This window comes from Nomascus leucogenys, chromosome 2 (assembly GCF_006542625.1).
Source record: "Nomascus leucogenys isolate Asia chromosome 2, Asia_NLE_v1, whole genome shotgun sequence".
Taxonomy (NCBI): domain Eukaryota; kingdom Metazoa; phylum Chordata; class Mammalia; order Primates; family Hylobatidae; genus Nomascus; species Nomascus leucogenys.
The window spans coordinates 76,325,333-76,352,998 of NC_044382.1; the positions used below are offsets into that span (position 1 = coordinate 76,325,333).

At 56.4% G+C, this 27,666-nt stretch overlaps 6 protein-coding genes and 1 pseudogene across 11 annotated transcripts in view; 3 read left to right on the forward strand and 4 right to left on the reverse strand.

The window, feature by feature from the left end:
• Nucleotides 1–1,334: 1,334 nt before the first annotated feature.
• Nucleotides 1,335–3,337, reverse strand: BOLA2B (bolA family member 2B). 2 transcript variants are annotated; one of them, XM_030798908.1, is made up of 3 exons: nt 2,123–2,409; nt 1,948–2,007; nt 1,335–1,650 (listed from the first exon to the last, which is right to left on the reverse strand). In XM_030798908.1, exons 1-3 carry the CDS (start codon nt 2,381–2,383, stop codon nt 1,600–1,602), a joined length of 372 nt encoding a protein of 123 aa, XP_030654768.1. In that variant the 5' UTR covers nt 2,384–2,409; the 3' UTR covers nt 1,335–1,599. The 2 variants fall into 2 exon arrangements, with proteins under 2 accessions (XP_030654768.1, XP_012359635.1); XM_012504181.2 differs by having other exon boundaries at nt 1,508–1,650; nt 1,948–2,045; nt 2,123–3,337.
• On the forward strand, nt 2,416–6,148 carry SLX1A (SLX1 homolog A, structure-specific endonuclease subunit). The gene is made up of 6 exons (XM_003282618.4): nt 2,416–2,862; nt 3,330–3,381; nt 3,476–3,817; nt 5,561–5,688; nt 5,857–5,944; nt 6,024–6,148. Exons 1-6 carry the CDS (start codon nt 2,438–2,440, stop codon nt 6,051–6,053), a joined length of 1,065 nt encoding a protein of 354 aa, XP_003282666.2. The 5' UTR covers nt 2,416–2,437; the 3' UTR covers nt 6,054–6,148.
• LOC100584149 (sulfotransferase 1A3) overlaps nt 5,876–27,666 on the forward strand; it is a 58,490-nt gene continuing 36,699 nt past the window's right edge. The window contains exons 1-8 of one of the 5 annotated variants that reach the window (XM_030798839.1): nt 5,876–5,944; nt 9,624–9,806; nt 9,910–10,035; nt 10,125–10,222; nt 11,642–11,768; nt 11,864–11,958; nt 12,456–12,636; nt 12,759–13,261. In XM_030798839.1, the coding sequence (XP_030654699.1) occupies nt 9,659–9,806; nt 9,910–10,035; nt 10,125–10,222; nt 11,642–11,768; nt 11,864–11,958; nt 12,456–12,636; nt 12,759–12,871 (888 nt within the window). In that variant the 5' untranslated portion in view covers nt 5,876–5,944; nt 9,624–9,658 and the 3' untranslated portion in view covers nt 12,872–13,261. Of the gene's footprint in view, nt 5,945–6,870; nt 7,122–7,815; nt 8,245–9,623; nt 9,807–9,909; nt 10,036–10,124; nt 10,223–11,641; nt 11,769–11,863; nt 11,959–12,455; nt 12,637–12,758; nt 13,277–27,666 lie in introns of those variants that run through there. The other 4 variants (XM_030798837.1, XM_030798846.1, XM_030798841.1 and 1 more) reach the window with 4 other exon arrangements.
• On the reverse strand, nt 13,267–15,860 carry LOC100583821. The gene is made up of 5 exons (XM_003281939.4): nt 15,209–15,860; nt 14,880–15,119; nt 13,912–14,041; nt 13,778–13,841; nt 13,267–13,637 (listed from the first exon to the last, which is right to left on the reverse strand). The coding sequence occupies exons 1-5, from the start codon at nt 15,555–15,557 to the stop codon at nt 13,521–13,523; spliced, it is 900 nt and encodes a 299-aa protein (XP_003281987.2). The 5' UTR covers nt 15,558–15,860; the 3' UTR covers nt 13,267–13,520.
• Nucleotides 18,089–22,416, forward strand: LOC100579706 (sulfotransferase 1A1-like). Its single transcript, XM_003281927.4, has 8 exons — nt 18,089–18,158; nt 19,580–19,731; nt 19,835–19,960; nt 20,050–20,147; nt 20,959–21,085; nt 21,181–21,275; nt 21,797–21,977; nt 22,076–22,416. Exons 2-8 carry the CDS (start codon nt 19,584–19,586, stop codon nt 22,186–22,188), a joined length of 888 nt encoding a protein of 295 aa, XP_003281975.2. The 5' UTR covers nt 18,089–18,158; nt 19,580–19,583; the 3' UTR covers nt 22,189–22,416.
• The window catches only part of LOC100580038 (SAGA-associated factor 29), a 79,272-nt gene continuing 75,485 nt past the window's right edge, over nt 23,880–27,666 (reverse strand). The window contains exon 11 of the mRNA XM_030798894.1: nt 23,880–23,935. The gene's annotated coding sequence lies outside the window, so the exon portion shown is untranslated. The remainder of the gene's footprint in view (nt 23,936–27,666) is intronic.
• LOC100583481 lies at nt 23,895–26,732 on the reverse strand (annotated as a pseudogene).

Below are 27,666 nucleotides of genomic sequence, written 5' to 3' on the forward strand. Positions count from 1 at the left end.
TATTAAAAATACAAAATTAGCCGGGCGTGGTTGCGCATACCTGTAATCCCAGCTACTCAGGAGGCTGAGACAGGAGAATCGCTTGAACCCAGGAGGCAGAGGTTGTGGTGAGCCGAGATCGTGCCATTGCACTCCAGCCTGGGCAACAAGAGCGAAACTCTGTCTCAAAAACAAACAAACAAACAAACAATCAAAAAACCCCAAAAATGAGCTGGGCATGGTGGCGTGTACCTGTAATCCCAGCTACTAGGGAGGCTGAGGCAGGAGAATCGCTTGAACCCAGGAGGGGGAAGTTGTAGTGAGCCAAGATTGCGCCACTGCACTCCAGCCTGGGCAACAGAGGAAGACTCAAAACAAACAAACAAAAAAACGCAGAACAATGTGTAATGGCTGAAACTTGCAATTTCTCACTCTCAATGAGCCCTGGCCCCAACTGGGTTATTTGGGCTACCTCCCTAGGTCTCAGGGACCTCTGTTCAAAGTCCTAGCAATCTGGGCCAGGCACAGTGGCTCACGCCTAAAATTCCAGCACTTTAGGAGACCAAGGCGGGCAGATCACTTGAGGCCAGGAGTTTGAGACTGGCCTGGCCAACATGATGAAACCCTGTCTCTACAAAAAGTACGAAAATTAGCTGGGCATGGTGGTGCACCCCTGTAACCCCAGCTACTCAGGAGGCTGAAGCACCAGAATCTTTTGAACCTGGGAGGCAGAGGTTGCAATGAGCTGAGATGGTGCCACTGCACTCCAGCCTAGGCGACAGAGCAAGACCCTATCTCAAACAACAAAAAACAAATAAAACAAACAAGGTCCTAGCAACCCTACTAACCTGTTATGAAGACTGATACAGGGGCATCACCTGCCCCAATTTTCTGACAGGTCAGCCTTATATTCCTACTCTAATCTCACCCCTACCCCCGTCCCACACCCACTATTCCTAAAACCTCCTTGGTCCTCCGGGGGCAGCTGTAGACACATCAAGCCCAGGGCTATGGGGCCACTGGAAACTTCTCCAGTGGGTCTGAAAACATCAGCATTCCAGGTGTTGATGAGCCCCTACATGGGCACCACTCCCTCTTGGGCCTGAGAAGGCCGGGAGGAACCTGCAGGGAATATGTGGAATTCTATATGGTGCCTCTGATACTGCGGTGATGTCGGGGAGAGGGAGAGGTTTGTTCAACTGGTCAGGGCCCTGAAAGCCTGATCACTTCCTCATCTCTGTATCTTCAAGGGTGGCAGAGAGCAGGAACCCTGAGCTCTCTGGGAGGTGGGTGGGTGGTGGCAGTACAGACTCCTAGACGTCTACACAGAGTTACAGAGAGAAGGCTTTCTCAGTAGACCCTGGAAGGGCCTTTTACGGTAGAACTTTCATTTTACAAGCAAGGATAGAGGCCTAGATGGGGACAGAGACGTGTCCAAGGTAAAACAATGGACGGAGGCAGGGCAGGGAGAGGCCAGGTCCTAGACTCGGCCTCAGCACCCCTCCCACACACAAATCGACACAGAAGCTGGTCCAGACTTATAATTTAATGGCTGTGCAGATCCCAGTCCCTCATTTCTGTCGCTCACGTGCCCACTGCTCTGGGGTCAGGGTTTTCTGTTCAAAGGCATGGATGTGCGGGAGCTCTTCTGCTAGGCACGCGTTCACCAGCCTGGGGCGAGAGATGGGGTTAGGAAAAGGCAGGCGGTGATCGCACACCCCGAGGCTAGGGTGACCCGAGAGACTGTAGGTGTCCCCAAGGTTGTAGTCCCCAGGCCGTGGGAACACGTACTTGGAGAAAGGGTCTACATCGAAATACTCGAAGCAGGGGTCACGAAGGCGGGATCCTCAAGGTCCCTGAGCCACGCCGGGGGGAGTGCGGGAGTTAGGTTGCAGGGGTAGGGGGAGTGGCTGGGGTTGTGGTGCAGGAGCTGAGACCTCGCTAGGCAAGGTGCTCCCAGGGCCTCACCTGTGTCTCTGAAGCAGCGGTTTCCCCTCGAACTTGGCCGACACCACCAGGACTCGGAAGCTACAGGCGCAACGGTTGAGGGTCGTGTCTTCCACCTCCTACCGAACGGAAGAATATGAATGGTGCCGAACCCGCCCCCCGAGTTATTTTCCCCTCGTCCGGCGGCTCAACTCACCACATGCTCCGCCTCCAGGTCCCGCTGCAGCTTCTCCCGGAGGTATTCGGCGCTGAGTTCCATGGCGGTAGTCCAGCTGGGACGGCAGCCCAGCGGAGACACAATCCCGGCTCGGACGCCGGCCACGCTACTTTGCTGCCTTACAGGAGCCACTTCCGCTGGAAAACTCACTTCCGCCCTTACTAAGGCGTACGTCAACGCAGTACTTCCGCCCTCAAGCAGCCGGGCTTTCCAACGGTCCAGGCTTTTCGCGCTTGCCATCTGTCAGCCAATCAGAGCCTGAGGAAGGTGGGACTCGGGCGGAGCCGATGCTGAATGGTACGCGCTCGCCCACCCGACAGCAGTCTGGCTTCCGCGGTCGGACTTCTACAGCCGCCTCCAGACAGAAGAGGAGCAAGTACCCGCGCTACGGCGGCCTCCAGGCTTCCTCCGGATAGTCCCCGAGAGCTTGTTCCGAAGCAAGCACCCTGCAGCCCTAGCGATCCAGCCCTCCCCTGGACCCTAGGTCACGGCAATCAACTCCCTGCTGTGGTTCCCGAACCCCAAGCCCCGATGGGTCCCGCGGGGGTCGCGGCGAGGCCAGGGCGCTTCTTCGGCGTCTACCTGCTCTACTGCCTGAACCCCCGGTACCGGGGCCGAGTCTACGTGGGGTTCACTGTCAACCCTGCTCGTCGGGTTCAGCAGCACAATGGGGGCCGCAAAAAAGGCGGGGCCTGGCGGACCAGCGGGCGAGGGCCCTGGTGAGAGGGGGAGGACTTCTGTGCCCGGAGGAAGGCTTCCCGGAGGAGGCGGACCCCGCAGGGCACAGGCCCGATGAGAAAGACCGGCCAGGACTGTGACTGGGGCGGGGCGTCCGTGGCGGGGACGGGGCCTGTCGCAGGGGAGGAGCGTGACGGGGAGGCGGTGCCCGGGGCATCTCCGCGGCGGAACTCAGGGAAGTAGCTAGCTGGGGCGGGGGTGATGATCCAGGCTGGGTTCCAGCGTAGGGGTCTTGGTGGGCACGCTGGAGTCGGGTGGAGTGCAGGAGGGAGAGGAGGGGGGACAGGTGGGTACCTGGGCTGGAGGCAGGGCCTGAGGTGGGCAGGTGCAGGGGGCTGCACCTCTCGGCTGAAGCCGGGAATGAGGACCCCGCTCTCGGGTGGGATTGGAGGGGACCCGCGGCTGAGGCGCTGGGCTTCGACAGGGACATCCCCGTTTTCCTCCACAGGGAGATGGTGCTCGTCGTGCACGGCTTCCCGTCCTCCGTGGCCGCCCTTCGGGTAAGGAAGGAGACCGGGCAGCGGCGGCCGGGCGAGGGCTTGGGTTCCGCCCCTCGCTCCGAGCCGCCCTGACGCCCCTGTACACCGCCCGCAGTTTGAGTGGGCATGGCAGCATCCGCACGCCTCGCGCCGCTTGGCGCACGTGGGGCCTCGCCTGCGAGGAGAGACGGCCTTCGCGTTCCACCTGCGCGTGCTGGCGCACATGCTGCGCGCACCGCCCTGGGTGCGCCTCCCGCTCACGCTGCGCTGGCTGCGCCCAGACCTCCGCCAGGACCTCTGCCTCCCGCCGCCGCCGCACGTGCCCCTGGCCTTCGGGCCTCCACCGCCCCAGGCCCCGGCCCCAAGGCGCCGCGCAGGTCCCTTTGATGACGCGGAGCCTGAGCCAGACCAGGGGGATCCAGGGGCCTGCTGCTCCCTGTGCGCCCAGGCCATCCAGGTGAGGTCCCCCTCAGGCACAGACGGCTCTAGAGTCGAGAGGACTTCGGATCCAGCTCTTTCTTGAGTGAAATCCACTGACACGCTTTGGCCACCCTATCCCCATCTCTAAGATGCAGATGCTATAGTACTTACGGCCATTCCTGAGCAAAGCAGGACCTGCTCAGGGCCTTCACCATTTCCCCTTTGACGAAAAGGTTCTTCCCTAGGCCATCTGTACTCCGCTGCGCTCCAGTGTGGTCGACAGAGCATGACCCTGTCTATCTCTTTTTTTTTTTTTTTTTGAGACGGAGTCTAGCTCTGTCGCCCAGGCTCGAGTGCAGTGGCGCGATCTCGGCTCATTGCAAGCTCCGCCTCCTGGGTTCACGCCATTCTCCTGCCTCAGCCTTCCGAGTAGCTGGGACTACAGGCGCCTGCCACCACGCCCGGCTAATTTTTTGTATTTTTAGTAGAGACGGGGTTTCACCGTGTTAGCCAGGATGGTCTCGATCTCCTAGCCTCGTGATCCGCCTGCCTCAGCCTCCCAGAGTGCTGGGATTACAGGCGTGAGCCACTGCGCCCGGCCCTTTTTTTTTTTTTCAAGACAGAGTCTTGCTCTGTTGCCCAGGCTGGAGTGCAGTGATCTCAGCTCACTGGAACCTCCGCCTCCTAGGTTCAAGCGATTCTCCTGTCTCAACCTCCCAAGTGTGCCACCACACCTGCCCAATTTTTGTGTTTTTAGTAGAGATGGGGTTTCGCCATGTTCAGCAGGCTGGTCTCAAACTCCTGACCTCAAGTGATCTGCCTGCCTCGGCCTCCCAGAGTGCTGGGATTATAGGCGTGAGCCACCATGCCTGGACATGACCCTGTCTCTAAAACGATGTAATGAATTGCTGCTCATTCTTGTGCAATTTTCTGCCACCCCTTTCCCTTAACACTTAATATTGTCTGGCATGCTATGCGTTTTTTTGATCTCATTAGTCTCTCCCACTCCAACTGCCATACTGCACTCTCGGAGGGCAGCACTTATCACTGCTATAGAACAAAGTCCTGCACAGAGCCGATGGCCCAGAAATTTTCTTTTTATTTATTTATTTATTTTTTTGAGACGGAGTCTCACTCTGTCACTCAGGCTGGAGTGTAGTGGAGCGATCTCGGCCCACTGCAACCTCTGCCTCCGGGTTTCAAGCACTTCTCCTTCCTCAGCCACCAGAGTAGCTGGGATTACAGGCGCCTGCCACCGCGCCCGGCTAATTTTTGTATTTTAGTAGAGACAGGGTTTCAACCATGTTGGCTAGGCAGGTCTCAAACTCCTGACCTCAGGTGATCCTGCCCACCTAAGCCTCCCAAAATACTGGTATTACAGGCATGAGCCACCGTGCCCGGCCTAAATATTTAATAAAATAATGGACGATGGGTGCCTTCTACTGAGCTCCCGGTAATTGTGAGTGAGTAGAGGACTTTCCTTGTGGAGATTCAGTGACCTGCTGGGTGTTGCTGAGCTGTGAGGAAGATCAGGTCTGGCTACAGTGGTGAGGCTGTGACTCAGTCACTGCTGATATTCACAGGACGTTCACCAGCTTAGTCCCAGGGGCAAGGATTTTAACTGTCCACCTCAGTTTCTTCATTCGTAAGATGCAAATAACAGTCACCCTGGCCTCATGGATGGAGCTTGTAATGCCCGGAACAGTGCCTGCTGCACAGAGGGGCTTGCTGCCAGCTCTCTCTCCCTGCTTGTCTCTTACCTGCCTACTGCCTGGAATAGGATGAAGAGGGGCCCTTGTGTTGCCCCCACCCTGACTGCCCGCTAAGGGCCCATGTGATCTGCCTGGCAGAGGAGTTTCTTCGGGAAGAACCAGGGCAGCTTCTGCCCCTAGAGGGCCAATGCCCTTGGTGAGTGCAGTCCCCCGGCTCCAGCCTGGTCCACCTCTGGGTAGAGGGTGTCCAGTTGTGCAATCCAGGCCCAGGCAGCTGAGTACTCATCTCAGCATCCATGGCCGATACTGGAGGGCGCTTGTGGCATCTGACTCTGTATCTCCTACCTGCCCCTCTCCTTGGTAGCTGTGAGAAGTCACTGCTTTGGGGAGACCTGATTTGGCTGTGCCAAATGGACACTGAGAAAGAAGTAGAAGACTCAGAATTAGAAGAGGTGAGTGGGCTTTGGTGGCGGGCTCCCTACCCCACTCCCTGACCTGGGCTGCCTGTGACCACACTTCTTGCCTCTGCAGGCACACTGGACAGACCTGCTGGAGACCTGATCCTCAGTGTCCTTACCCCCTCCTACCTCTTTTCTGTGCCACCTGCCGTGGGTCTGGCGGGTTTTTACTTGAGTACAATAAAAAGTCTGAGTCAAGGGTGCCTTATGGTGGATGCCGAGGGCAGGGGCGGAGCTAGTAGCCCAAGGTCCTGCCAGTCACGGGGCCTCCTCAGGGGCACAGAGGAGGCAGGAGGGGCCCCTGGCCCTAGCATGTGAACAGCTTCTACTCTGCCTGGAAACCCCATGCCTCAGCTTTCCCCTACTTGCCTCTGAGCTCATGCAATTCTTGGAAGCCTGGGAGACTTACCTTGGAATTGAATGCAAATAGGACAAAGACCAAGGAGGATGGGGGGATGCCCTCCTTCCACGGGGCCCTGTGGCTTCCAAGTCTCAATCTCCTCTAGTCTCTTGTCTGCGGAGCCTCCTTCAAACCCAGGGAAAGAAAAGCACCTGCCAGGGTTGTTGTTCTTCTAGGATCTTCTATTGATGCTCTGTGAGGTCCCCTGGGAGCCATGAAGCTGGGGCTGGCTCCCAGGGCAATGGGACTCCAGTGTCCTTGTCCTTTCTTATTCTTTCTATTCTTTCTTTCCTTTTTTTTTTTTTTTTTTTTTGTGACAGAGTCTCACTCTCTTGCCCAGGCTGGAGTGCAGTGGTGTGATCTTGGCTCACTGAAACCTCCGCCTCCTGGGTTCAAGTGATTCTCTTGCCTCAGCCTCCCGAGTAGCTAGGATTACAGGTGCCCGCCATTATGCCCAGCTAATTTTTGTATTTTTAGTAGAGACGGGGTTTCACCATGTTGGCCAGCCTGGTCTCGAACTTCTGACCTCAGGTGATCCTGCTGCATCAACCTCCCAAAGTACTGGGATTGCAGGCATGAGCCACCACGCTCAGCCTCTTTCTTGTTCAATACGTCCATGCTCTGTTCCACTTCTGCCCCTTCACTCTGCCCACACACATCACTCCAGACTGGCCTTGTGGTCAGAGCCTGGAATGCCTGGGCTGCTGGGGGCCTGTGGACTGCACTGGGCCAGAACCCCTGCCGCCTTCAAGACTGGCCTGTAGCCAGCAGGTAGGTGACTTTTCCCAGGCCTGCCTATCCCACATTTCCCCTCCACTCACTCACCTCCCTTGCCTGGGTCAATTAGAGAAAGCTTGTCGGCCAGGCATGGTGGCTCATACCTGTAATCTCAGCACTTTGGGAGGCCGAGGCGGGCGGATCATCTGAGCTCAGGAGTTTGAGACCAGCCTGGCCAACATGGCAAAACCCCGTCTCTACTAAAAATACAAAATTTTTTTTTTTTTTTTTTTTTTTTTTTTTTTTTTTTTTTTTCTTTTTGAGACGGAGTCTCGCTCTGTCTCCCGGGCTGGAGCGCAGTGGCGCAATCTCGGCTCACTGCAAGCTCCGCCTCCAGGGTTCACGCCATTCTCCTGCCTCAGCCTCCCGAGCAGCTGGGACTACAGGCGCCCGCCATTACGCCCGGCTAATTTTTTGTATTTTTAGTAGAGACGGGGTTTCACCGTGGTCTCGATCTCCTGACCTCGTGATCCGCCCACCTCGGCCTCCCAAAGTGCTGGGATTACAGGCGTGAGCCACCGCGCCCGGCAAAAATACAAAAATTAACCGGATGTGATGGTGTGCACCTGTAGTCCCAGCTACTTGGGAGGCTGAGGCAGAAGAATTGCTTGAACCCAGGAGGGGGAGGTTACAGTAAGCCGCGATCGTGCTACTGCACTGCAGCCTGGGCGAGAGAGCGAGACTCCATCTCATATTAAAAAAAAAAAAAAAAAAAAAGAAAGAAAGAAAGAAAGCTTGTCTGTTGGCCTGACCTGCAGGGTGGAGTTCAGAGGGAAGGTCAGGAGCCTAGTGACAGCTCAAAAAAAAAAAAAAACCCAAATACCAATGTTGGCCCCTTTTGCCTTTCACGTGTTTTCTACACACTAAACTCACATCTTGGGTTTGTAGATCACTGCAAGCTTGGCTGGAGCTGTGGTGCTAAGGAGGGTAATGGAGAAGCTTCTCCACCCTCAACCCCACCCCTTCCTTCCTGGAATTCCCAGCCCTGACTTTAGATCCCTCCCACATTGGACCTTCAAAACCCTCAGGGCAGAGAGCAGCCCCACACTCCCTATACCACACCCATACTCAGCCCCTGCAGGCAAGGAGAGAACAGGCCAGGTTCCCGAGAGCTCAGGTGAGTGACACACTGGAATGGCCCAGGGCGCCCTCACCCTGCTCAGCTTGTGGCTCCAACATTCCAGAAGCCGAGGCCTCTGCCATCCCTGCCCTTTGCCATGGATATTCCATTTCAATTAGACAACCCAGCCTGGCCAGAATCCCCCTGCATTCCTTCTTTTCCTTTGTGTATTTTTGAGACAGGGTGTTGCTCTGTCACCCAGGCTGGAGTGCAGTGCGATCCAGGCCCACTGCAGCCTCAAATTCCTAGGCTGAGGCAATCCTGCTGCCTCAGCCTCCTGAGTAGCTGGGGTTACAAGAGCAAGCCACCACACCCGGCTAATTTTGAAAAATATTTTTTGTAGAGGAGAGGTCTTGCTTTGTTGTCCAAGTTGGTCTCAAACTCCAGGGCTCAAGGGATCCTTTCCTGTTGGCCTCCCAAGGCTCTGGGATTACAGGCAGGAGTCACCCTGCCTGGGCCCTTCCTTTTGCTGCGTCATCAGAGTTCTCATTCCCACACCAGGCTCTAGCCCCCAGTAACAGCTTAATTGCTCAATGGGCTGTGTTTGTTCTGGAGCCCAGACGGACTGTGGCCAGGCAAGTGGATCACAGGCCTGGCCGGCCTGGGAGGTTTCCACATGTGAGGGGCATGAGGGGGGAGCTCAAGGAGGGAAGCATCGGAGAGAGGAGCGCACTGGGTGGAGGCTGGGGGGTCACAGCAGGAAATGGTGAGACAAAGGGCACTGGCTGGCAGGGAGACAGCACAGGCAGGCCCCAGAGCTTCCTCAGTGCAGCTGGACTCTCCTGGAGACCTTCACACACCCTCATATCTGGGCCCCGTGCAGCAAGGGTGCTTTCACTGGTCTGCACTATGCCCCAGGCCCCAGGATTTTGAACAGCTCTGCAGGTGACTGAAAGGTGCGGCCAGGCTGGGGAATGACCACACTAGAGGCCGACCTGGTTTCAGCCCCAGCCCCACCACTGACTGGCTTTGTGAGCGAGGGCAAGTTGCTCAGCCTCCCTAGGCCTCAGTGACTTCCCTGAAAGCAAAAACTCTGCAAAGGGGCAGCCGGGTGCTGGCTCACGCCTGTAATCCCAGCACTTTGGGAGGCTGAGGTAGACAAATCACTTGAGGCCAGGAGTTTGAGACCAGCCTGGCCAACATGGTGAAACCCCATCTCTACTAAAAAAAAAAAATTAGCTGAGCATGGTTGTACATGCTTGTAAACCCAGCTACTTGGGAGGCCGAGGCGGGAGGATTGCTTGAACCCAAGAGGCGGAGTTTGCAGTGAGCTGAGATTGTGCCACACTGCACTCCAGCTTGGGTGACAGAGTGAGACTCCATCTCAAAAAAAAAAAAAAGAATTCCGCACACGGTGTTGTTGTGATGGTGTTAAGGGAATGGGCCTGGCTCTGGCCCCTGATGCAGGAACATGGAGCTGATCCAGGACATCTCCCGCCTGCCACTGGAGTACGTGAAGGGGGTCCCACTCATCAAGTACTTTGCAGAGGCACTGGGGCCCCTGCAGAGCTTCCAAGCCCAGCCTGATGACCTGCTTATCAACACCTACCCCAAGTCCGGTAGGTGAGGAGGGCCACCCACCCTCTCCCACGTGGCAGTCCCCACCTGGTCAGCGAGGTCGTCCCCTCAGCCTGCTCACCTCTCATCTCCCTCCCTCTCCAGGCACCACCTGGGTGAGCCAGATACTGGACATGATCTACCAGGGCGGCGACCTAGAGAAGTGTAACCGGGCTCCCATCTACATACGGGTGCCCTTCCTTGAGGTCAATGATCCAGGGGATCCCTCAGGTGCATGGCTGGGTCCTAGGGGTAAGGGGAGTGGAGGAAGACAGGGCTGGGGCTTCATCTCACCAGACCTTCCCTGACCCACTACTCAGGGCTGGAGACTCTGAAAGACACACCGTCCCCACGGCTCATCAAGTCACACCTGCCCCTGGCCCTGCTCCCCCAGACTCTGTTGGATCAGAAGGTCAAGGTGAGGCCGGGCTCAATGGTTCACCCCTGTCATCCTAGTTTGAGGCTGAGGTGGGAGGATCCTTTGAAGGCGAGAGATGGAGACTAGCCTGGGCAACATTGCTGTAGAGATGACATCCCATCTCTACAAAAAAAAAAAAATTAAAAACCTGGTATGGTGGCATAGACTGTTCCCAGTTACTTTGGAGGCTCAGCAGGGAGGATTGTTTATGCAAATTGGAGGCTGCAATGAGCCCTGATGATCCTGCTGCTGCACTCCAGCCTGGGCAACACAGCAAAACTATCTCCACAAAAAAAAAAAAGTTCCCACTGACTGGCAAGGAAAGCCAGGAAGGGGGGCTCAGGTGCCCTCCCAGCCACGTTCCTGTTCTTCTGGAAGGGCCTCCTCACTTCTCCCAGGCTCATCACATCTTTTTTTTTTTTTTTTTTTGAGACAGAGTCTCACTCTGTCACCCTGGCTGGAGTGCAGTGGCATGATCTCAGCTCACTGCAACCTCCACCTCCCCAGTTCAAGCGATTCTCCTGCCTCAGCCTCCTGAGTACCTGGGATTACAGGCACGCACCACCACACCCGGCTAATTTTTGTATTCTTTTTAGTAGAGACGGGGTTTCACCATGTTGGTCAAGCGGATCTCGAACTCTTGACCTTGTGATCCTCCTGCCTCGACCTCACAAAGTGCTGGAATTACAGGCATAAGCCACCGCGCCTGGCCCTTTTTTCTTTTCTTTTTTTTTTTTTTGAGAGAGAGTTTCACTCTTGTTGCCCAGGCTAGAGCCCAATGGTGTGATCTCCGCTCACTGCAACCACCACCTCCTGGGTTCAAGCAGTTCTGCTTCAGCCTCCCAAGGAGCTGGGATTACAGGCATCCGCCACCACGCGTAGCTAATTTTGTATTTTTAGTAGAGATGGAGTTTCGCCATGTTGGTCAAGCTGGTCTTGAACTCCTGGCCTCAGGTGATCTGGCCACCTTGGCCTCCCAAAGTGCCGGGATTAGAGGCGTGAGCCACCACGCCCAGCCTTCATCACATCTTGAGAGAGGACACTGTCTGCCTCTTGCTCTGATGAGGGTCCGATGCAAGGATAATGTCTCTACAGTGCACACTTAAGAAAGGCAGCGTGTGGGTGCTCACAGGTCAGCAGAGGAGGGGGTGCTGGTGGTGACCAGGCATGCCTTGCTCCAGATCAGGGTATGATGGCATTGGTGCAGATTATATTAGTATAGAATATGGTCTCAGGGACCAGGCAGGACTTTGGCTTCCAAGCAGGGTTCAGATCCCAGCTTGGCCCTACCTGTGTGGTGAGATCTCAAGCAAGTCAGCCTCTAAGCCTCAGGTTCCTCCTTTGCCAGTGCAACAGATGAGCTGGCCTGGGGTGGGCTGTGTGGTAATGGCGCTAGGGCTGGGTCCTCTGCCCCTGCAGGTGGTCTATGTTGCCCGAAACCCAAAGGACGTGGCGGTCTCCTACTACCATTTCCACCGTATGGAAAAGATGCACCCTGAGCCTGGAACCTGGGACAGCTTCCTGGAAAAGTTCATGGCTGGAGAAGGTGGGTTTGATGGGAGGAAGGAGGGTGTGGAGCCAAGGGGTGGTGGCTACAATGCACAGCAACCCTGTGTCGGCGCCCCCTGCCCGCTTCTCTAGTGTCCTACGGGTCCTGGTACCAGCACGTGCAGGAGTGGTGGGAGCTGAGCCGCACCCACCCTGTTCTCTACCTCTTCTATGAAGACATAAAAGAGGTGAGACCACCTGTGATGCTTCCCCCATGTGACACCTGGGGGCAGGCACCTCACAGGGACCCACCAAGGCCACCCAGCCCCGTCCCTGGGCAGCCCCCACAGCAAGCCCGGATTCCCCATCCTGCCTCCCTGGCCCAGGCCTCCCCACTGCAGCCCCACCTGGCAGCAGGCCCCACACAGCTCTCATCTCCTGCACCTGAGTCAGCTGCATGGGTGGCCACGGATCAGATACTTAGTCCTATTGCTTATCCTCACCAAAGGGTGTGCCACCCAGGGCCACAGTCATGGAAGAAGACCATCCCGGCCCTCACCCATAGGCACCAAGCCCAGTTCATGATGGGATCACAGGGTAGAGAGCAATTTATTTTACTCCAGAGACTGGGGCCCCGGGGGCCGAGGCTCTTTGGGGTTTCCAGGGGAAGTGGCCAGATCCCCTCTGAGGTTAGAGAGGGGGACCCGTTTTGCTTTGCTCCACTGAGGAGCCCTCTGCTGCTCAGAACCCCAAAAGGGAAATTCAAAAGATCCTGGAGTTTGTGGGGCGCTCCCTGCCAGAGGAGACCGTGGACTTCATGGTTCAGCACACGTCGTTCAAGGAGATGAAGAAGAACCCTATGACCAACTACACCACCGTCCCCCAGGAGTTGATGGACCACAGCATCTCCCCCTTCATGAGGAAAGGTGGGCGCTGGCCAGCACGGGGGTTTGGAGCAGGTGGGAGCAGCAGCTGGAGCCTCCCCATAGGCACTTGGAGCCTCCCTTTGGGCGGGACTCCAGCTTTGCTCCCTGCCTTCCTCCCCCAGGCATGGCTGGGGACTGGAAGACCACCTTCACCGTGGCGCAGAATGAGCGCTTCGATGCAGACTATGCGGAGAAGATGGCAGGCTGCAGCCTCAGCTTCCGCTCTGAGCTGTGAGAGGGGCTCCTGGGGTCACTGCAGAGGGAGTGTGTGAATCTACCCTGACCAGTGGGCTCAAGAATAAAGTATGATTTTTGAGTCAGGCACAGCGGCTCACGTCTGCAATCCCAGCGATTTGGGAGGCTGAGCTGGTAGGGTCACAATAGGCCACGAATTTGAGACCAGCCTGGTAAAATAGTGAGACCTCATCTCTACAAAGATGTAAAAAAATTAGCCACATGTGCTGGCACTTACCTGTAGTCCCAGCTACTTGGGAAGCAGAGGCTGGAGGATCATTTCAGCCCAGGAGGTTGTGGATACAGTGAGTTATGACATGCCCATTCGCTACAGCCTGGATGACAAGCAAGACCCTCCCTCCAAAGAAAATAAACCTCAATTAAAATAAAATATGATTTGTGTTCATGTAGAGCCTGTATTGGAAAGGAAGAGAAACTCTGAGCTGAAAGAGTGAATGCCCAGTGGGGCCACATATGGTCACCTCTCTCCAAGCCTCCAGCTCCCCAGGTCACCATATCCGGGGAGGGGAGAAGAGTTTGGAGAAGTAAAACCCAGGAGACATGTGGAGGGGGAATGTCTGTTTAATCCCAGCACATCCTCTGCTGTCCTGCCCCAAAATGGTGGAGGACGTCGAGTCTGCCGGGCAGCGTCACTTTTTCTTGGGCTCCTTAGAAGCTACCAGGTACCTCTGGGCCACACTGAGGTGAGGGGAGTAGCCGTCTGCATAGGAGGTGTCTTCAAACAGGATAGAGTAGTCATCCTGGGGCTGTGGGGCAGGCAGACAGGAGGGGCAGAGAGCAGCCCCGGGGCTGGTGTCACTCACTTGGTGGTGGTGTGGCTGTAACTGACCACCTCGGCCAGGATCCACTGCTCGTCCCCATCCACGGCCTTCACCCGGGCAGCCACCTTGTCTCCAGGTCTGGCCACGTAGTCTCCTGAGGCGGGGATGGCCCCACAGAGGGGTGGGGGCCTGTGAGTGGAACAAAGAGTCAGTCCCAGCCCCTGGGCACCAGCCCCTCCCTCACAGCTGCTGCCCTCACTTGTCACCAGGCTTCCCGATCCACAGGGGCAGGGTCATGGCCGACTGCTGCAGCAGGGTCATCAGCACCCCTCTGCGCATGGTCTTCCGGGGTGGCTCCAAGTCATTGTAGAGACCTGCGATCTTGGCCGCTGTGGAAAGGAAGGGAGGCCTGAGGACCCAGGGACAGATGCCGGCCTTGACCCCCCAGCACGCTGCACTGAGCTGTTGGAGGAGCACCCGGGAGCCCCCAGCTCCCGAGTGAGCCCGAGGGCCCCGCAGGACTGTGACCTGATCCGCCAGGTGTCCTACAGGGGCTGCTGCGCTCAACTACAGATGGGTGAGACGGCAGCACACCAGGCACCCAGGGGAAGGAACCAGGGAGGGACAAAGCAGGTTCTGAGGTGCTGGTGAGGTTCTCTTCTTGATGTCGGTGCTGACACAGAAGTGTGTTTCGTTAGTGAAAAGTTCCTAAAATTCAAAGGGTCCGGCGGGAATTGGGGGGAGGCCGGGTGCTTCTTCAGCGTCCAGCTGCTCTACTGCCTGAATCCCTGGTACCTGGGCCCTGTCTACGTGGGGTTCACTGTCAACCCTGTTCGTCCAGCAGCACAGTGGGGGCCGCGAAAAAGGCGGGGCTTGGCGGACCATCGGGCGAGGTCCCTGATAAGACGGGGAGGGTCTCTGTGCCCGGAGGAAGGCTTCCTGGAGGAGGCGGAACCGGGGGGCACAAGCCTGTTGAGAGGGACCCACCAGGCCTGTGACATGCGCGGGGCGTCCCGGGCGAGGACGGGGCGGCGGGGAGGGGGACCTGTCGCAGGGGAGGAGCCTAACGGGGAGGCGGTGCCCTGGGAATCTCGGCGGTGGAACTCTGGGGAGGAGCTGGCTGAGGCGAGGGTGATGATCCAGGCTGGGGTCCAGCGCAGGGGTCTTGGTGGGCACGCTGGGGTCGGGTGGAGCGCAGGAGGGAGAGGAAGGAGAACAGGTGGGTACCTGGGCTGGAGGCGGGAACTGAGGTGGGCAGGTGCAGGGGGCGTGCCTTCAGGCAGTTGCGGGGCCAGGGCTCGGCTGAAGCTGGGAGTGAAGACTCCGTTCTCCGGTGAGATAGGAGGGGACCCGCGGCGCTGGGCTGCGCTGGCGGTAGGGCGCGGCGGGGCTCACAGGAACATTCCTGTTCTCCTCCCCATGGAGACTGTGCTCGTCGTGCACGGCTTCCCATCCTCACTGGCCGCCCTTCGGGTAAGGAAGACGACCGGGCGGCGGCGTGTGGCCCGGATTTGGGGTCTGACCCCTGCCCGGAGCTGCCTTGACTCCAACCCCGCCGCGGTTGGAGTGGGCCTGGCACCCCCGCCCTGGGCGCGCCTCCCGGTCCAGTTGCGCCCCGACCTCCGTCAGCCGCAGCGCACTGGCCACTGACCTTCGGGCCTCCTCCGCCCCAGGGCGCCGCGCAGGTCCCTTTGCTGACGCTGAGCCTGAGCCTGAGCCGGTGCCGGGGTCCAAGAGGGCTGTGCACCCTGCGCGCCCGCGCGCTGCAGGGGAGGTCCGCCCCAGGCACAGCGGCTCATCCTCCAGACGACTTCGGATCCTGCTGTTGAGGAGCCAGGAAACGCCCTGACGCTGTTGCGGCCCTGTCCACATCTCTGAGATGGAGATGATAGTACTTCTGGCCATTCCTGAGCACAGCAGGACCTGCCTTTTCCCTTTGATTGGAAGGTTCTTCTCTACACCTTCTGTCTTGATAACCTGCCACCTCCACAGGGAGGTCTTCACTGGCTTTCGATTTAAAATTGCAGCTCTGAGAAGCCGGGCATGGTGGCATATGCCTGTAGTCCCAGCTACAGGGGAGGCTGAGGTGGGAGGATCGCTTGAGCCCAGGAGTTGGAGGCTGACGTGAGCTATGATCACTCCATTGCACTCCAGCCTGGGGGAAACAGCAAGACCCTGTCTCTAAAAAAATAAAATACAATAAAATTGCGGCTCTTTCTTGTGCACTTCCCTGCCTGCCCTCCTTTCCTGAACCCTTATTATTGTCTGCCATACTACAAATTTTATGCATCTCATTAAACCCCTTCCGAACCTGTGTACTAAACTGCCTGAGGGCAGCTCTTGTCGCTGCTGTTGAACAAAGTCCCGAATAGAGCCGATGGCCAAAAAACAGTTAATAAAATAACAGACGATGGTCCTGGCCTCTACTGTGAGTGAGTATAGGGCTTGCCCTGCAGAGATTCAGTGACCTGGCGGGGGGTTGCTGAGCTATGAGGAAGTTCAGATCTGGCTGCAGTGGCGAGGCTCTGACTCAACCAATCACTGCTCATGCTCACAGGACATCGGCCAGCTTAGTCCCTGGGGGCAAGGATTTTAACTCCCCCACCTCAATTTCCTCATCTCTAAGATGTGAATAATAGTCGCTCCCGCCTCACAGGATTGAGCTGTGTAACCCCCCTCCCACCTTTTTTCTATGCCACCCACTGCGGATCTGGGGCTTTTTACTGGAGTGCAATACAAAGTCTGAGTCAAGGGTGCCTTCTGTTGGTTGCTTAGAGTGGGGACAGAGCTAGTTGCCCGTGGTCCTGCCAGTCAAGGGGCTTCCAGAGGAGGGAGGAGGGGCCTGTGGCCCTAGCATGTGAGCAGCCTTCTCCTCTGCCTGGAAGCCGGATGCCTCAGCTTCTCCCACACTCCCACCTGCCCGCTTGCCTCTGAACTCACGCAATTCTTGGGAGGCTCACCTTTACTCAAATGGTTACCTGTCTCATGCCCAGCTTGACCTTTTTTTTTTTTGAGATGGAGTCTTGCAGCATCACCCAGGCTGGAGTGCAGTGGCATGATCTCAGCTCACTGCAATCTCCGCCTCCTGGGTTCAAGTAATTCTCCTGCCTCAGCCTCCCCAGTAGCTGGGATTACAGGTGCCCACCACCGTGCCTGGCTAATTTTTGTATTTTTAGTAGAGATAGGGTTTCACCATGTTGGCCAGGCTGGTCTTGAACTCCTGACCTCGTGATCCGCCTGCCTTGGCATCCCAAAATGCTGGGATTACAGGCATGAGCCACCATGCCTGGCCCAAGCTTGACCTTGAACTTTAAATAGTGAAGACAAAGAACGAGGAGGATGGAGGGATGCCCTCCTTCCACGGGGCCCTGTGGCTTCCAAGCCTCAACCTCCTCTGGTCTCTTGTCTGTGGAGCCTCCTTCAAACCTAGGGAAACAAAAGCACCTGCCACGGGCTGCTGTTTTTCTAGGATCTTCTAGCGATGCTCTGTAATTGCCCCGAGAGCCATGAAACTGGGGCTGGCTCCCAGGGTGATGGGACTCCAGTGTCTTTGTTCTTTCTTGTTCTATGCATCCATGCTCTGCTCCACCGCTGCCCCTTCAACTCTGCCCACACGTATTACTCCAGACTGGCCTTGTGGTCAGAGCCTGGAATGCCTGGGCTGCTGGGGGCTTGCATGCAGGCTGCACTGGACTAGAAGCACTGGCGCCTTCAAGACTGCCCTGGGAAACATGACCTGCCCCGTTTCTTTCTAGTGAGTACCCATTTTTCCCCACTCATCGGCTCACTTCCCTTGGCTGGGTCAATTAGAAAAAGGTCTTCTGTTGGCCTGCCCTGCAGAGTGGATGGAGTTCAGAGGGCAGCTCAAGAGCCCGGTGACAGCTCAAAAAATAAAAAAAAAAAACGGCCACGAGCAGTGGCTCATGCCTGTAATCCCAGCACTTTGGGAGGCCGAGGCGGGCGGATCACCTGAGGTCAGGAGTTCAAGACCAGCCTGACCAACATGGTGAAACACCGCCTCTACTAAAAATACAAAAATTAGCCGGGTGTGGTGGTGGATGCCTGTGATCCCAGCTACTCAGGAGGCTGAGGCAGGAGAATTGCTTGAACCCAGGAGGTGGAGGTTACAGTGAGCCGAGATCATGCCACTGTACGCCAGCCTGGGCGACAGATGAAGACTCCATCTCAAAATAAATAAATACATAAATAATACATTGGGCTCTTTTGCCTTTTATTCTTGTGTTTTTTAATCACAACTAAACACTGAACTCACATCTTGGCTTTGCAGATCACTCTAAGCTTGGCTGCAGCTGTGGTGCTAAGGAGGCTAATGGAGAAGCTCCCTCGCTCTCAACCCCACCCCTTCCTTCCGGGAGCAAACCCAAGTCTGGTCCTGACTCCGGATCCCTCCCACATTAGACCTACCACACCCTCAGGGCAGACAACAGCGCTACACTCCCAACACTCAGCCACCAGGGCAAGGGAGCAAAATTCCAGAGAGCTCAGGTGAGTACCAGAGTGGAATAGCCCAGGGCGCCCTCACTCTGCTCAGCTTTGGGAGCCAACATTCCAGCAGCCAAGGCCTCTGCCATACTGGCTGTTTCCCCACAGATATCCAGTTTCACTAGGGGAACTCCAGCCTGGCTTCCCTTCCTTCTTTTTTATTTTTGTTTTTTTGAGATAGGGCTTGGCTCTGACACCCAGGCTGGAGTGCAGTGGCCAAATTGTAGCTCACTGCAGCCTCAAAATCATGGGCTCACATGATAATCATGCCTCAGCCTCCCTGGTAGCTGGATGTACAGGAGAGAGCCACCACGCCCAGCTAATTTTTTAAACTAATTTTTAATTTATTTTTTATTTTTTTGAGACGGAGTTTTGCTCGTGTTGCCCAGGCTGGAGTGCAATGGCATGACACAGCTCACTGCAACCTCCGCCTCCCGGGTTCAAGTGACTCTCCTGCCTTAGTCTCCCAAGGAGCTGGGATTACAGGCATGCGCTATCACTCCCTGCTAATTTTGTATTATTCATAGAGAAGGGGTTTCTCCATGTTGGTCAGGCTGGTCTTGAACTCCCAACCTCAATTGATCCGCCCACCTCGGCCTCCCAAAATGCTGGGATTACAGGTGTGAGCCACCACACCTGGCTGCCCAGCTCAGTTTTAAATATACTATTTTCTAGAGATGGGGTCTTGCTGTATTGCCCAGGTTGGTCTCAAAGTCCAAGGCTCAAGTGATTCTACCCCACTGGGCTTCCAAAGCTCTGGAATTATAGGGATGAGCCACGGTGTCCCCTCCTCATTCTGAGGAATCATCAGAGTTTTGTTCATTCCCACACCAGGCTCTGGCCCCCAATACCAGCTCAGTTGCTCAAAGGGCTGTGTTTGTCCTGGAGCCCAGATGCACTGTGGCAGGGCAAGTGGATCACAGGCCTGCTCGGCCTGGGAGGTTTCCACATGTGAGGGGCCTGAGGGGCTCAAGGAGGGGAGCATCGGGGAGAGGAGCCCACTGGGTGGAGGCTGGGGGGTCACAGCAGGAAATGGTGAGACAAAGGGCACTGGCTGGCAGGGAGACAGCACAGGCAGGCCCTAGAGCTTCCTCAGTGCAGCTGGACTCTCCTGGAGACCTTCACACACCCTGATATCTGGGGCCCGCGCCACGAGGGTGCTTTCACTGGTCTGAACCATGGCCCAGGCCCTGGGATTTTGAACAGCTCTGCAGGTGAATGAAAGGTGCGGCCAGGCTGGGGAACCACCGCACTAGAGCCTGACATGGTTTTCAGCCCCAGTCCCGCCACTGACTGGCTTTGTGAGTGCGGGCAAGTCACTCAGCCTCCCTAGGACTCAGTGACTTCCCTGAAAGCAAGAATTCTGCTTTCTTGCTGTTGTGATGGTGTTAAGGGAATGGGCCTTTCTCTGGCCCCTGATGCAGGAACATGGAGCTGATCCAGGACACCTCCCGCCCGCCACTGGAGTACGTGAAGGGTGTCCCGCTCATCAAGTACTTTGCAGAGGCACTGGGGCCCCTGCAGAGCTTCCAAGCCCGGCCTGATGATGTGCTCATCAGCACCTACCCCAAGTCCGGTAGGTAAGGGGGGCCACCACCCTCTCCCAGGCAGCAGTCCCCACCTTGGTCAGCGAGGTCGTGCCCTCAGCCTGCTCACCTCCCATCTCCCTCCCTCTCCAGGCACCACCTGGGTGAGCCAGATACTGGACATGATCTACCAGGGCGGCCACCTGGAGAAGTGTCACCGAGCTCCCATCTTCATGCGGGTGCCCTTCCTTGAGTTCAAAGCCCCAGGGATTCCCTCAGGTGTGTGAGTGTGTCCTGGGGGCAAGGGGAGTGGAGGAAGACAGGGCTGGGGCTTCATCTCACCAGACCTTCCCTGACCTACTGCTCAGGGCTGGAGACTCTGAAAGAAACACCGGCCCCACGGCTCATCAAGACACACCTGCCCCTGGCCCTGCTCCCCCAGACTCTGTTGGATCAGAAGGTCAAGGTGAGGCCTGGCACAGTGGCTTACGCCTGTCAGCTCAGCACTTTGGGAGTCCAAGGTGGGAGGCTGACTTGAGGCCAGGAGTTGGAAACCAGCATGGGCCATATAGGAATGCAGTCTCTTCCCAAAAAAAACAAAGCCAGGTGTGGTAGCATGTGCCTGTAGTATCAGCTTCTTGGGAGACTGATGTGGGAAGATCACACAGCCCAGAAGTTTGAGGCTGCAGTGAGCCATGATCACACCACTGCATTCTAGCCTGTGTGACAGAGAGAGACCCCGACTCAAAGAAAGAAACAAAACAAAAAGAACAAAAAACGTCCAGATGCGGGGCATGGGAATCCAGGAAGGAGGCTCTGGCGCAGCCCAGCTTTAGTCCTGTTCTTCCGGGAAGGTCGCACCACTTCCTTCAGCCTGGTCTCATCTTCAGCAGAGACACAGTCTGCTTCTTGCTCTGGCAAGGGTCTGATGACCACAGACATGAGACTCTTCAGTGTCTGCCTCAGAAAGGCAGCGTGTGGGTGCTCACGGGCCCACTGAGGAGGGGGCCGGAGGGGACCAGGCATGCTTTGCTCCAAATTGAGGGTGTGAGAGCATTCATGCAGATTACATTAGTGTAGAATATGGATCCAGGGACCAGGCCAGACTTTGACATCTGAGCAGGGTTCAAAACCCAGCTTGGCCCTACCTGTGCTGTAAGATCTCAAGCAGGTCAGCCTCTAAGCCTCAGGTTCCTCCTCTGCTAAACCAAGAGATGAGCTGGCCTGGGGTGGGCTGTGCGGTGATGGTGCTGGGGCCGGGTCCTCTGCCCCTGCAGGTGGTCTATGTTGCCCGAAACCCAAAGGACGTGGCGGTCTCCTACTACCACTTCTACCGCATGGCCAAGGTACACCCTGACCCTGGGACCTGGGACAGCTTCTTGGAGAACTTCATGGCTGGAGAAGGTGAGTTTGACTGGAGGAAGGAGGGTGTGGAGCCAAGGGATGGTGGCTACAATGCACAGCAACCCTGTGTCGGTGCCCCCTGCCCGCTTCTCCAGTATGCTACGGGTCCTGGTACCAGCACGTGCAGGAGTGGTGGGAGCTGAGCCGCACCCACCCTGTTCTCTACCTCTTCTATGAAGACATGAAGGAGGTGAGACCACCTGCAATGCTTCCCTCCATGTGACATCTGGGGGCAGGCACCTCACAGGGACCCACCAAGGCCACCCAGCCCCCTCCCTGGGCAGCCCCCACAGCAGGCCCGGATTCCCCATCCTGCCTCCCTGGCCCAGGCCTCCCCACTGCAGCCCCACCTGGCAGCGGGCTCTGCACAGCTCTCATCTCCTGCACCTAAGTCAGCTGCATAGGTGGCCACGGATCAGATACTTAGTCCTATTGCTTATCCCCACCAAAGGGTGTGCCACCCAGGGCCACAGTCACATAAGAAGATTATCCCTATCGTCACCCATAGGAGCCAAGCCCAGCTCACGATGGGATCACAGGGCAGAGAGCAATTCATTTTACTCCAGGGACTGGGGCCCCGGGGGTTGAGGAGCTGTCTCTGCAGCGTTTCTAGAAGTGGCCGGATCGCCTCTGAGGTTAGAGAAGGGGACCCCTTTCACTTTTCCTGAATCAGCAATCCTAGCCTCCACTGAGGAGCTCTCTGCTGCTCAGAACCCCAAAAGGGAGATTCAAAAGATCCTGGAGTTTGTGGGGCGCTCCCTGCCAGAGGAGACCGTGGACCTCATGGTTCAGCACACGTCGTTCAAGGAGATGAAGAAGAACCCTATGACCAACTACAGCACCGTCCCCCGGGAGTTCATGGACCACAGCATCTCCCCCTTCATGAGGAAAGGTGGGCGCCGGCCAGCACGGGGGTTTGGGGTGGGTGGGAGCAGCAGGTGGAGCCTCCCCATAGGCACTCGAGCTTTGCTCTCTGCCTTCCTCCCCCAGGCATGGCTGGGGACTGGAAGACCACCTTCACCGTGGCGCAGAATGAGCGCTTCGATGTGGATTATGCGGAGAAGATGGCAGGCTGCAGCCTCAGCTTCCGCTCTGAGCTGTGAGAGGGGCTCCTGGGGTCACTGCAGAGGGAGTGTGTGAATCAAGCCTGACCAAGCGGCTCAAGAATAAAATATGAATTGAGGGCCAGGGACAGTAGGTCATGTCTGTAATCCCAGCAATTTGGGAGGCTGAGGTGGGAGGATCATTTGAGCTCAGGAGTTCAAGACCAACCTGGGCAACATAGTGAGATTCTGCTGAAAAAAAAAAAAAAACAAAATAAAATCAATTTTAAAAAAGAGAATAAAATATGACTTATGGGCCAGGCAGGGTGGCTCATGCCTGTAATCCCAGCAATTTGCAAAGTTGAGGCCAGAGGATCACTGGAGGACGCGATGTTGGGACCAGCCTGGTCAACATTACAAGACGTCATCCCTACAAAAATTTGAGAAAATTATCTGCAAGTGGTGGTGGCACCTGTAGTCCCAGCTACTTGGCAAATGAAGGCAAGAGGATCGCCTGAGCCAGGGAGGTTGTGGCTGCAGTTGGCTGTGACTGGGCTAATCCACTCAAGCCTGAGGGACAGAGCGAACCTTACTCGAGAAATAAATAAAATACAATTTAATTAAAATAAATTATGATTCAGGACCAGTCTGGCCAACATGGTGAAACCCCATCTCTACTAAAAAAAGAAAAAAGATACAAAAATTAGCCGGGCATAGTGGCAGGCACCTGTAACCTCAGCTACTCTGGAGGCTCAGGCAGGAGAATCACTTGAACCCAGGGATGGATGTTGCAGTGAGCCAAGATCACGCCACTTCACTCCAGCCTGGGCATAAGAGCAAAACTCTGTCTTGAAAATAAATAAATAAGCCGGGCGCGGTGGCTCACGCTTGTAATCCCAGCACTTTGGGAGGCCGAGGCGGGTGGATCACGAGGTCAGGAGATCGAGACCACGGTGAAACCCCATCTCTACTAAAAATACAAAAAATTAGCCGGGCGTGGTGGCGGGCGCCTGTAGTCCCAGCTACTTGGAGAGGCTGAGGCAGGAGAATGGCGTGAACCCGGGAGGCGGAGCTTGCAGTGAGCCGAGATCGCGCCACTGCACTCCAGCCTGGGTGAGAGAGCGAGACTCTGTCTCAAAAAAAAAAAAAAAAAAAAAAAAATAAATAAATAAATAAATAAATAAATAATTAAATTGAATTAAGTTATTATTTGACCTGGGCTTGGTGGCTTATGCCTGTAATCTCAGCACTTCAGCCTGGCAGATCACTTGAAGTCAGGAGTTCAAGACCAGCCTGGCCAGCATGGCAAAACCCCATCTCCACTAAAAATACAAAAATTAGCTGGGCATGATGACAGGCGCCTGTAATCCCAGCTACTCCGGAGGCTGAGGTGGGAGAATCGATTGAATCCGGGAGGTGAAGGTTTCATTGAGCCGGGATCACGCCACTGCACTCCAGCCTGGGCAACAGAGCAAGACTCAGTCTTAAAACAACAACAACAACAACAACACAACTATGATTTGTGTTCAATGCAGAGTCTCTATTCCAAGCCAAGAGAAACCCTGAGCTGAAAGAGTGATCACCCACTCGGGCCAAATACGGCCACTTCCCCGCTCCAGCTCCTCAACTTGCCCTGTTTGGAGAGGGGAGAGGGTCTGGAGAAGTAAAACCCAGGAGACGAGTGGAGGGAGAATGTGTTTAATCCCAGCACGTCCTCTGCTGTCCTGCCCTGTGTCGTTGGTGGATGGCGGGTCCGCCAGGCGGTGTCACTTTTTCTTGGGCTCCTTACAAGCCACCACATAACTCTGGGCCACATTGAGGGGAGGGGAATAGCCGTCTGCATAGGAGGTGTCTTCAAACAGGACCGAGTAGTCATCCTGGGGCTGTGGGGCAGACAGACAGGAGGGGCTGCTCAGAGACCCCCAGGCCAGGACAGGCACCCTCTTCCCCCAGCCTAGACCACAGGAGCCTCTGGGCCGTGGACTCTCAGCAACTCCCGCCATTGTTCACTCTGGGGTCAAGAAGTCTTGGCCCAGTCCCTGCTGCTACAGAGCTCTTTTCTCAGTGGCTGGAGGCCCAGGGCAGTGAAAAGGGTGGGGAGAGGAAGAGGTGCTGACTGCTTCCCCAGTGGGGCCATAGCTGGAGGGTCTGCTGCCTTTCAGGGACTCTGTGTTCAGAGGACCGAGGGCAGCCCAGAGGGTGGCAGGCAGGGATCCTGGCCTCAGGTGGCTTGTGTCCCATGTCACCAGGAGCATGAGGGGGCAGGAGCCATGGGCTCAGGGCAGGAGCTTCCCATCTCAGAGCTGGTTCTCCTGGGGCTGCAGAAGGGAAGGCGCTGACTTGGGGCTTGCCAAGGCTGCCAGGGCTAGCAAGGGGACAATGGCCTTTGGGGCTGGAGTGGAAGAGGGAGGGCTGCTGGCAGGTCCCATGAGCTCGGGAGATGAGGACAAGGGGGACAAGGGAGAGGACCCCTAGCCTCTCTAATCAGCCTATTCCTGGTGTCACCAATGACCTCTCCCCTGGAGGCTGCTTAGGTAAAGCAGCTGTTTTACCTAAGCAGTTTTACCCATGCTGTGGGGGCACATGGATCAGGGTGCAGTAGAAGCAGGTGGTCTGGTAATACAGGGCCAACATGAGCTGCTCCTTCTGGAACAAGGCCTGGGGGTCCATCTGGGGGTTGGCCTTCCATGGAGGCCGTGACTGCCAGCTCATGGTGTGTCTCCTGGGGGTTGTGTCAATCTGTGTCTGGGGACACTCCTTCCCAGCTTGACGGCTGTTTTGATACCTGGGTTCTCCTCTTCTTGGCTTAAAATAAATTAAGCAGGCAGTGCGCGGTGGCTCACGCCTGTAATCCTAGCACTTGGGAAGCTGAGGTGGGTGGATCACCTGAAGTCAGGAGTTCGAGACCAGCCTGGCCAACATGATGAAACCCCATCTCTACTAATAATACAAAATTAGCCAAGCGTGGTGGTGAGTCCTGTAATCCCAGCTACTCGGGAGGCTGAGGCAGGAGAATCGCTTGAACCCAGGACTCAGAGGTTGCAGTGAGTCGAGATTGCACCACTGCACTCCAGCCTAGGCCACAGAGCAAGACTCTATCTAAAAAAAAAAAATTAATAATAATAATAAATAAATAAAATAAAATAATTTAAACAAGAGACACACAGCAAAAGAAGTGCAGCATAGGGTAACTTATTGCAAAAGAAAAACTGTATTTTGAAAGTTAAGTGCAGAATAGACAATACACCTTGAGCACGTTCAGAACGGGCTGCTTGTCAGGGTGGGACAGTGTTGATACTGCAGGAAAAACTCCCTTTATGGGAGTCTTACACAACTGTTCATAATGGGTGAGAAGAGGCGTCAGGAGTAAGCATGTTCTGGGTGGTCCTCTGGGTGCACATGGGCATGTGCTATACATGCCTGTTCCTAGGATGCGTATCTCATTAGCATTTTAAATCTCCACCCAGGGGTGTGGTTTTTACTAGTAAAATGGGCAAAGGGTCAGTTTGAGGACAGGTAAAATCAAAATGCACATGTTCTCAAAAGGGAAATTCCCTACTGAAGATAGCTTTGCTTGAGCTCAGTGACCAGGTAAATGCTGAGGCTTACTGCGTTGGCCGTGCCATCACCAAGGTCGCAGCATCCTGAGAAGGTGGTTTTCTCCTTGATTACTTCTCCTGCCTTGCCCAAGTTCCATGCCCTGCCCTTGCCCAAACAAGGCCTCAGGGTCTGTCTCAGGGTTGGCCTTCCACTGGGGCAGTGGGATGATCCAGCGCCAGCTCAGGGTGTGTCTCCTGGCAGTAGAGGGACTTGTGTCAACCTGTGGCTGGGAGGGGATGCTCCTTCCCAGCTGTTAGGCTGCCCCCAGGCTCCATGCCCTGCCCTGGCCTGGACACTCACTCTTTGCCTTCTTCATCGATGTCATCTACCTCATACCTGTGGACAAAAGAAGGAAAACGCTGGATGCAGCCAGGGGCACAGTCCCTGTTGGGGAGTGTGGAGGATGGGGGCGGGGCGAGGACCCGGTGCTCCCTGCACAGCCGGCCCCGCCCACAGCACCCTCTGTGGAACTTTTCTCCTACTGTGCAGATGGGAAGCAGAGTGGCAGCCCAGGCAGGTGCAGGGACCAGACAGCAGCCCCAGGCAGCCACCTTGTCTCCAGGTCTGGTCACGTAGTCCCCTGAGGCAGGGATGGCCCCACAGAGGGGTGGGGGCCTGTGAGTGGAACAAAGGTTCAGTCCCAGCCCCTGGGCACCAGCCCCTCCCTCATTTGCCACCAGGCTTCCCGATCCACAGGGGCAGGGTCATGGCCGACTGCTGCAGCAGGGTCATCAGCACCCCTCTGCGCATGATCTTCCAGGGTGGCTCCAAGTCATTGTAGAGACCTGCGATCTTGGCCGCTGTGGGAAGGAAGGGAGGCCTGAGGCCCCAGAGACAGGTGCTAGCCCTGACCCCCGCAGCATGCTGCACTGAGCTGTTGGAGGAGCACCCGGGAGCCCCCAGTTCCCGAGTGAGCCCGAGGGCCCAGCGGAACTGTGACCCGATCGGCCAGATGTCCTACAGGGGCTGCTGTGCTCAGCTACAGATGGGTGAGACGGCAGCATAGTGGGCACCCAGGGGGAGGAAACAGGGAGGGACAAAGCGGCTTTCGAGGTGCTGGTGAGGCTCTCTTCTTGATGTCGGTGCTGAACCAGAAGTGTGTTTAGCGAGAATTTCCTAAAATTCAGAGGGTTCCACAGGAGTCGCGGCTAGGCCAGGGCGCTTCTTCAGCGTCTAGCTGCTCTATGGCCTGAACTCCCGTCACCAGGGCCACGTTTTCCTGGGGTTCACTGTCAGCCCTGCTTGTCAGGTCCAGCAGCACAATGGGGGCTGCACAAAAGGCAGGGCCCAGGCCTGGCGTGGTGGCTCAAGCTTGTAAACCCAACACATTAGGAGGCTGAAGCAGTCGGATCACTTGAGGTCAGGAGTTCGAGACCAGCCTGGCCAACATGATGAAACCCCATCAGTACTAAAAATACAAAAATTACCCGGGCATGGTGGCACGTGCCTGTAATTACAGCTACTCAAAAGGCTGAGGCAGGAGAATAGCTTGAAAGGTGGGGCGGGGGGCAGGGGGGCAGGGGGGCACGGGCAGAGGTTGCAGTGAGCCAAATCGGGCCATTGCACTCCTGGTGAGACGGGGAGGGTCTCTGTGCCAGAAGGAAGGCTTCCTGGAGGAGGCGGACCCCGCTGGGCACAGGCTTGTTGAGAGGGAGTGGGCAGGCCTGTGACATGGGTGGGGAGTCCAGAGCGGGGATCGGTACTGTCGCAGGGGAGGAGTGTGACGGGGAACCAGTGGCTTGGGAATCTCTGCAGTGGAACTCCAGGGGGGAGATGGCTGGGGCGTAGGTGACTATCCGGGATGCGGGCCAGCGTAGGGGTCTTGGTGGGCACTCTGGGGTCGGATGGGGCACAGGAGGGAGAGGAGGAGGGACAGGTGAGTACCCGGGCTGGAGGCGGGTCCTGAGGTGGGCAGGTGCAGGGGGCGTGACTTCATTC

Coding starts and splice junctions, on each gene's coding strand:
- BOLA2B (XM_012504181.2), bottom strand. CDS start 2,383: ATGGCAAGCGCGAAAAGCCTGGACCGTTGGAAAGCCCGGCTGCTTGAG. Junction 2,046..2,122: donor ACCTGGAGGCGGAGCATGTG/GTGAGTTGAGCC, acceptor TCCGTTCGGTAG/GAGGTGGAAGACACGACCCT. Junction 1,651..1,947: donor CCGCTGCTTCAGAGACACAG/GTGAGGCCCTGG, acceptor CTCTCGCCCCAG/GCTGGTGAACGCGTGCCTAG.
- SLX1A (XM_003282618.4), top strand. CDS start 2,438: ATGGTACGCGCTCGCCCACCCGACAGCAGTCTGGCTTCCGCGGTCGGA. Junction 3,382..3,475: donor CCTCCGTGGCCGCCCTTCGG/GTAAGGAAGGAG, acceptor CACCGCCCGCAG/TTTGAGTGGGCATGGCAGCA. Junction 3,818..5,560: donor TGTGCGCCCAGGCCATCCAG/GTGAGGTCCCCC, acceptor TGCCTGGAATAG/GATGAAGAGGGGCCCTTGTG.
- LOC100583821 (XM_003281939.4), bottom strand. CDS start 15,557: ATGGCCAGAAGTACTATCATCTCCATCTCAGAGATGTGGACAGGGCCG. Junction 15,120..15,208: donor CCAGGCCCACTCCAACCGCG/GCGGGGTTGGAG, acceptor CCTTACCCGAAG/GGCGGCCAGTGAGGATGGGA. Junction 13,638..13,777: donor TGGCCAGACCTGGAGACAAG/GTGGCTGCCCGG, acceptor CCTGCCCCACAG/CCCCAGGATGACTACTCTAT.
- LOC100579706 (XM_003281927.4), top strand. CDS start 19,584: ATGGAGCTGATCCAGGACACCTCCCGCCCGCCACTGGAGTACGTGAAG. Junction 21,086..21,180: donor GAACTTCATGGCTGGAGAAG/GTGAGTTTGACT, acceptor CCGCTTCTCCAG/TATGCTACGGGTCCTGGTAC. Junction 21,276..21,796: donor TCTATGAAGACATGAAGGAG/GTGAGACCACCT, acceptor TCTGCTGCTCAG/AACCCCAAAAGGGAGATTCA.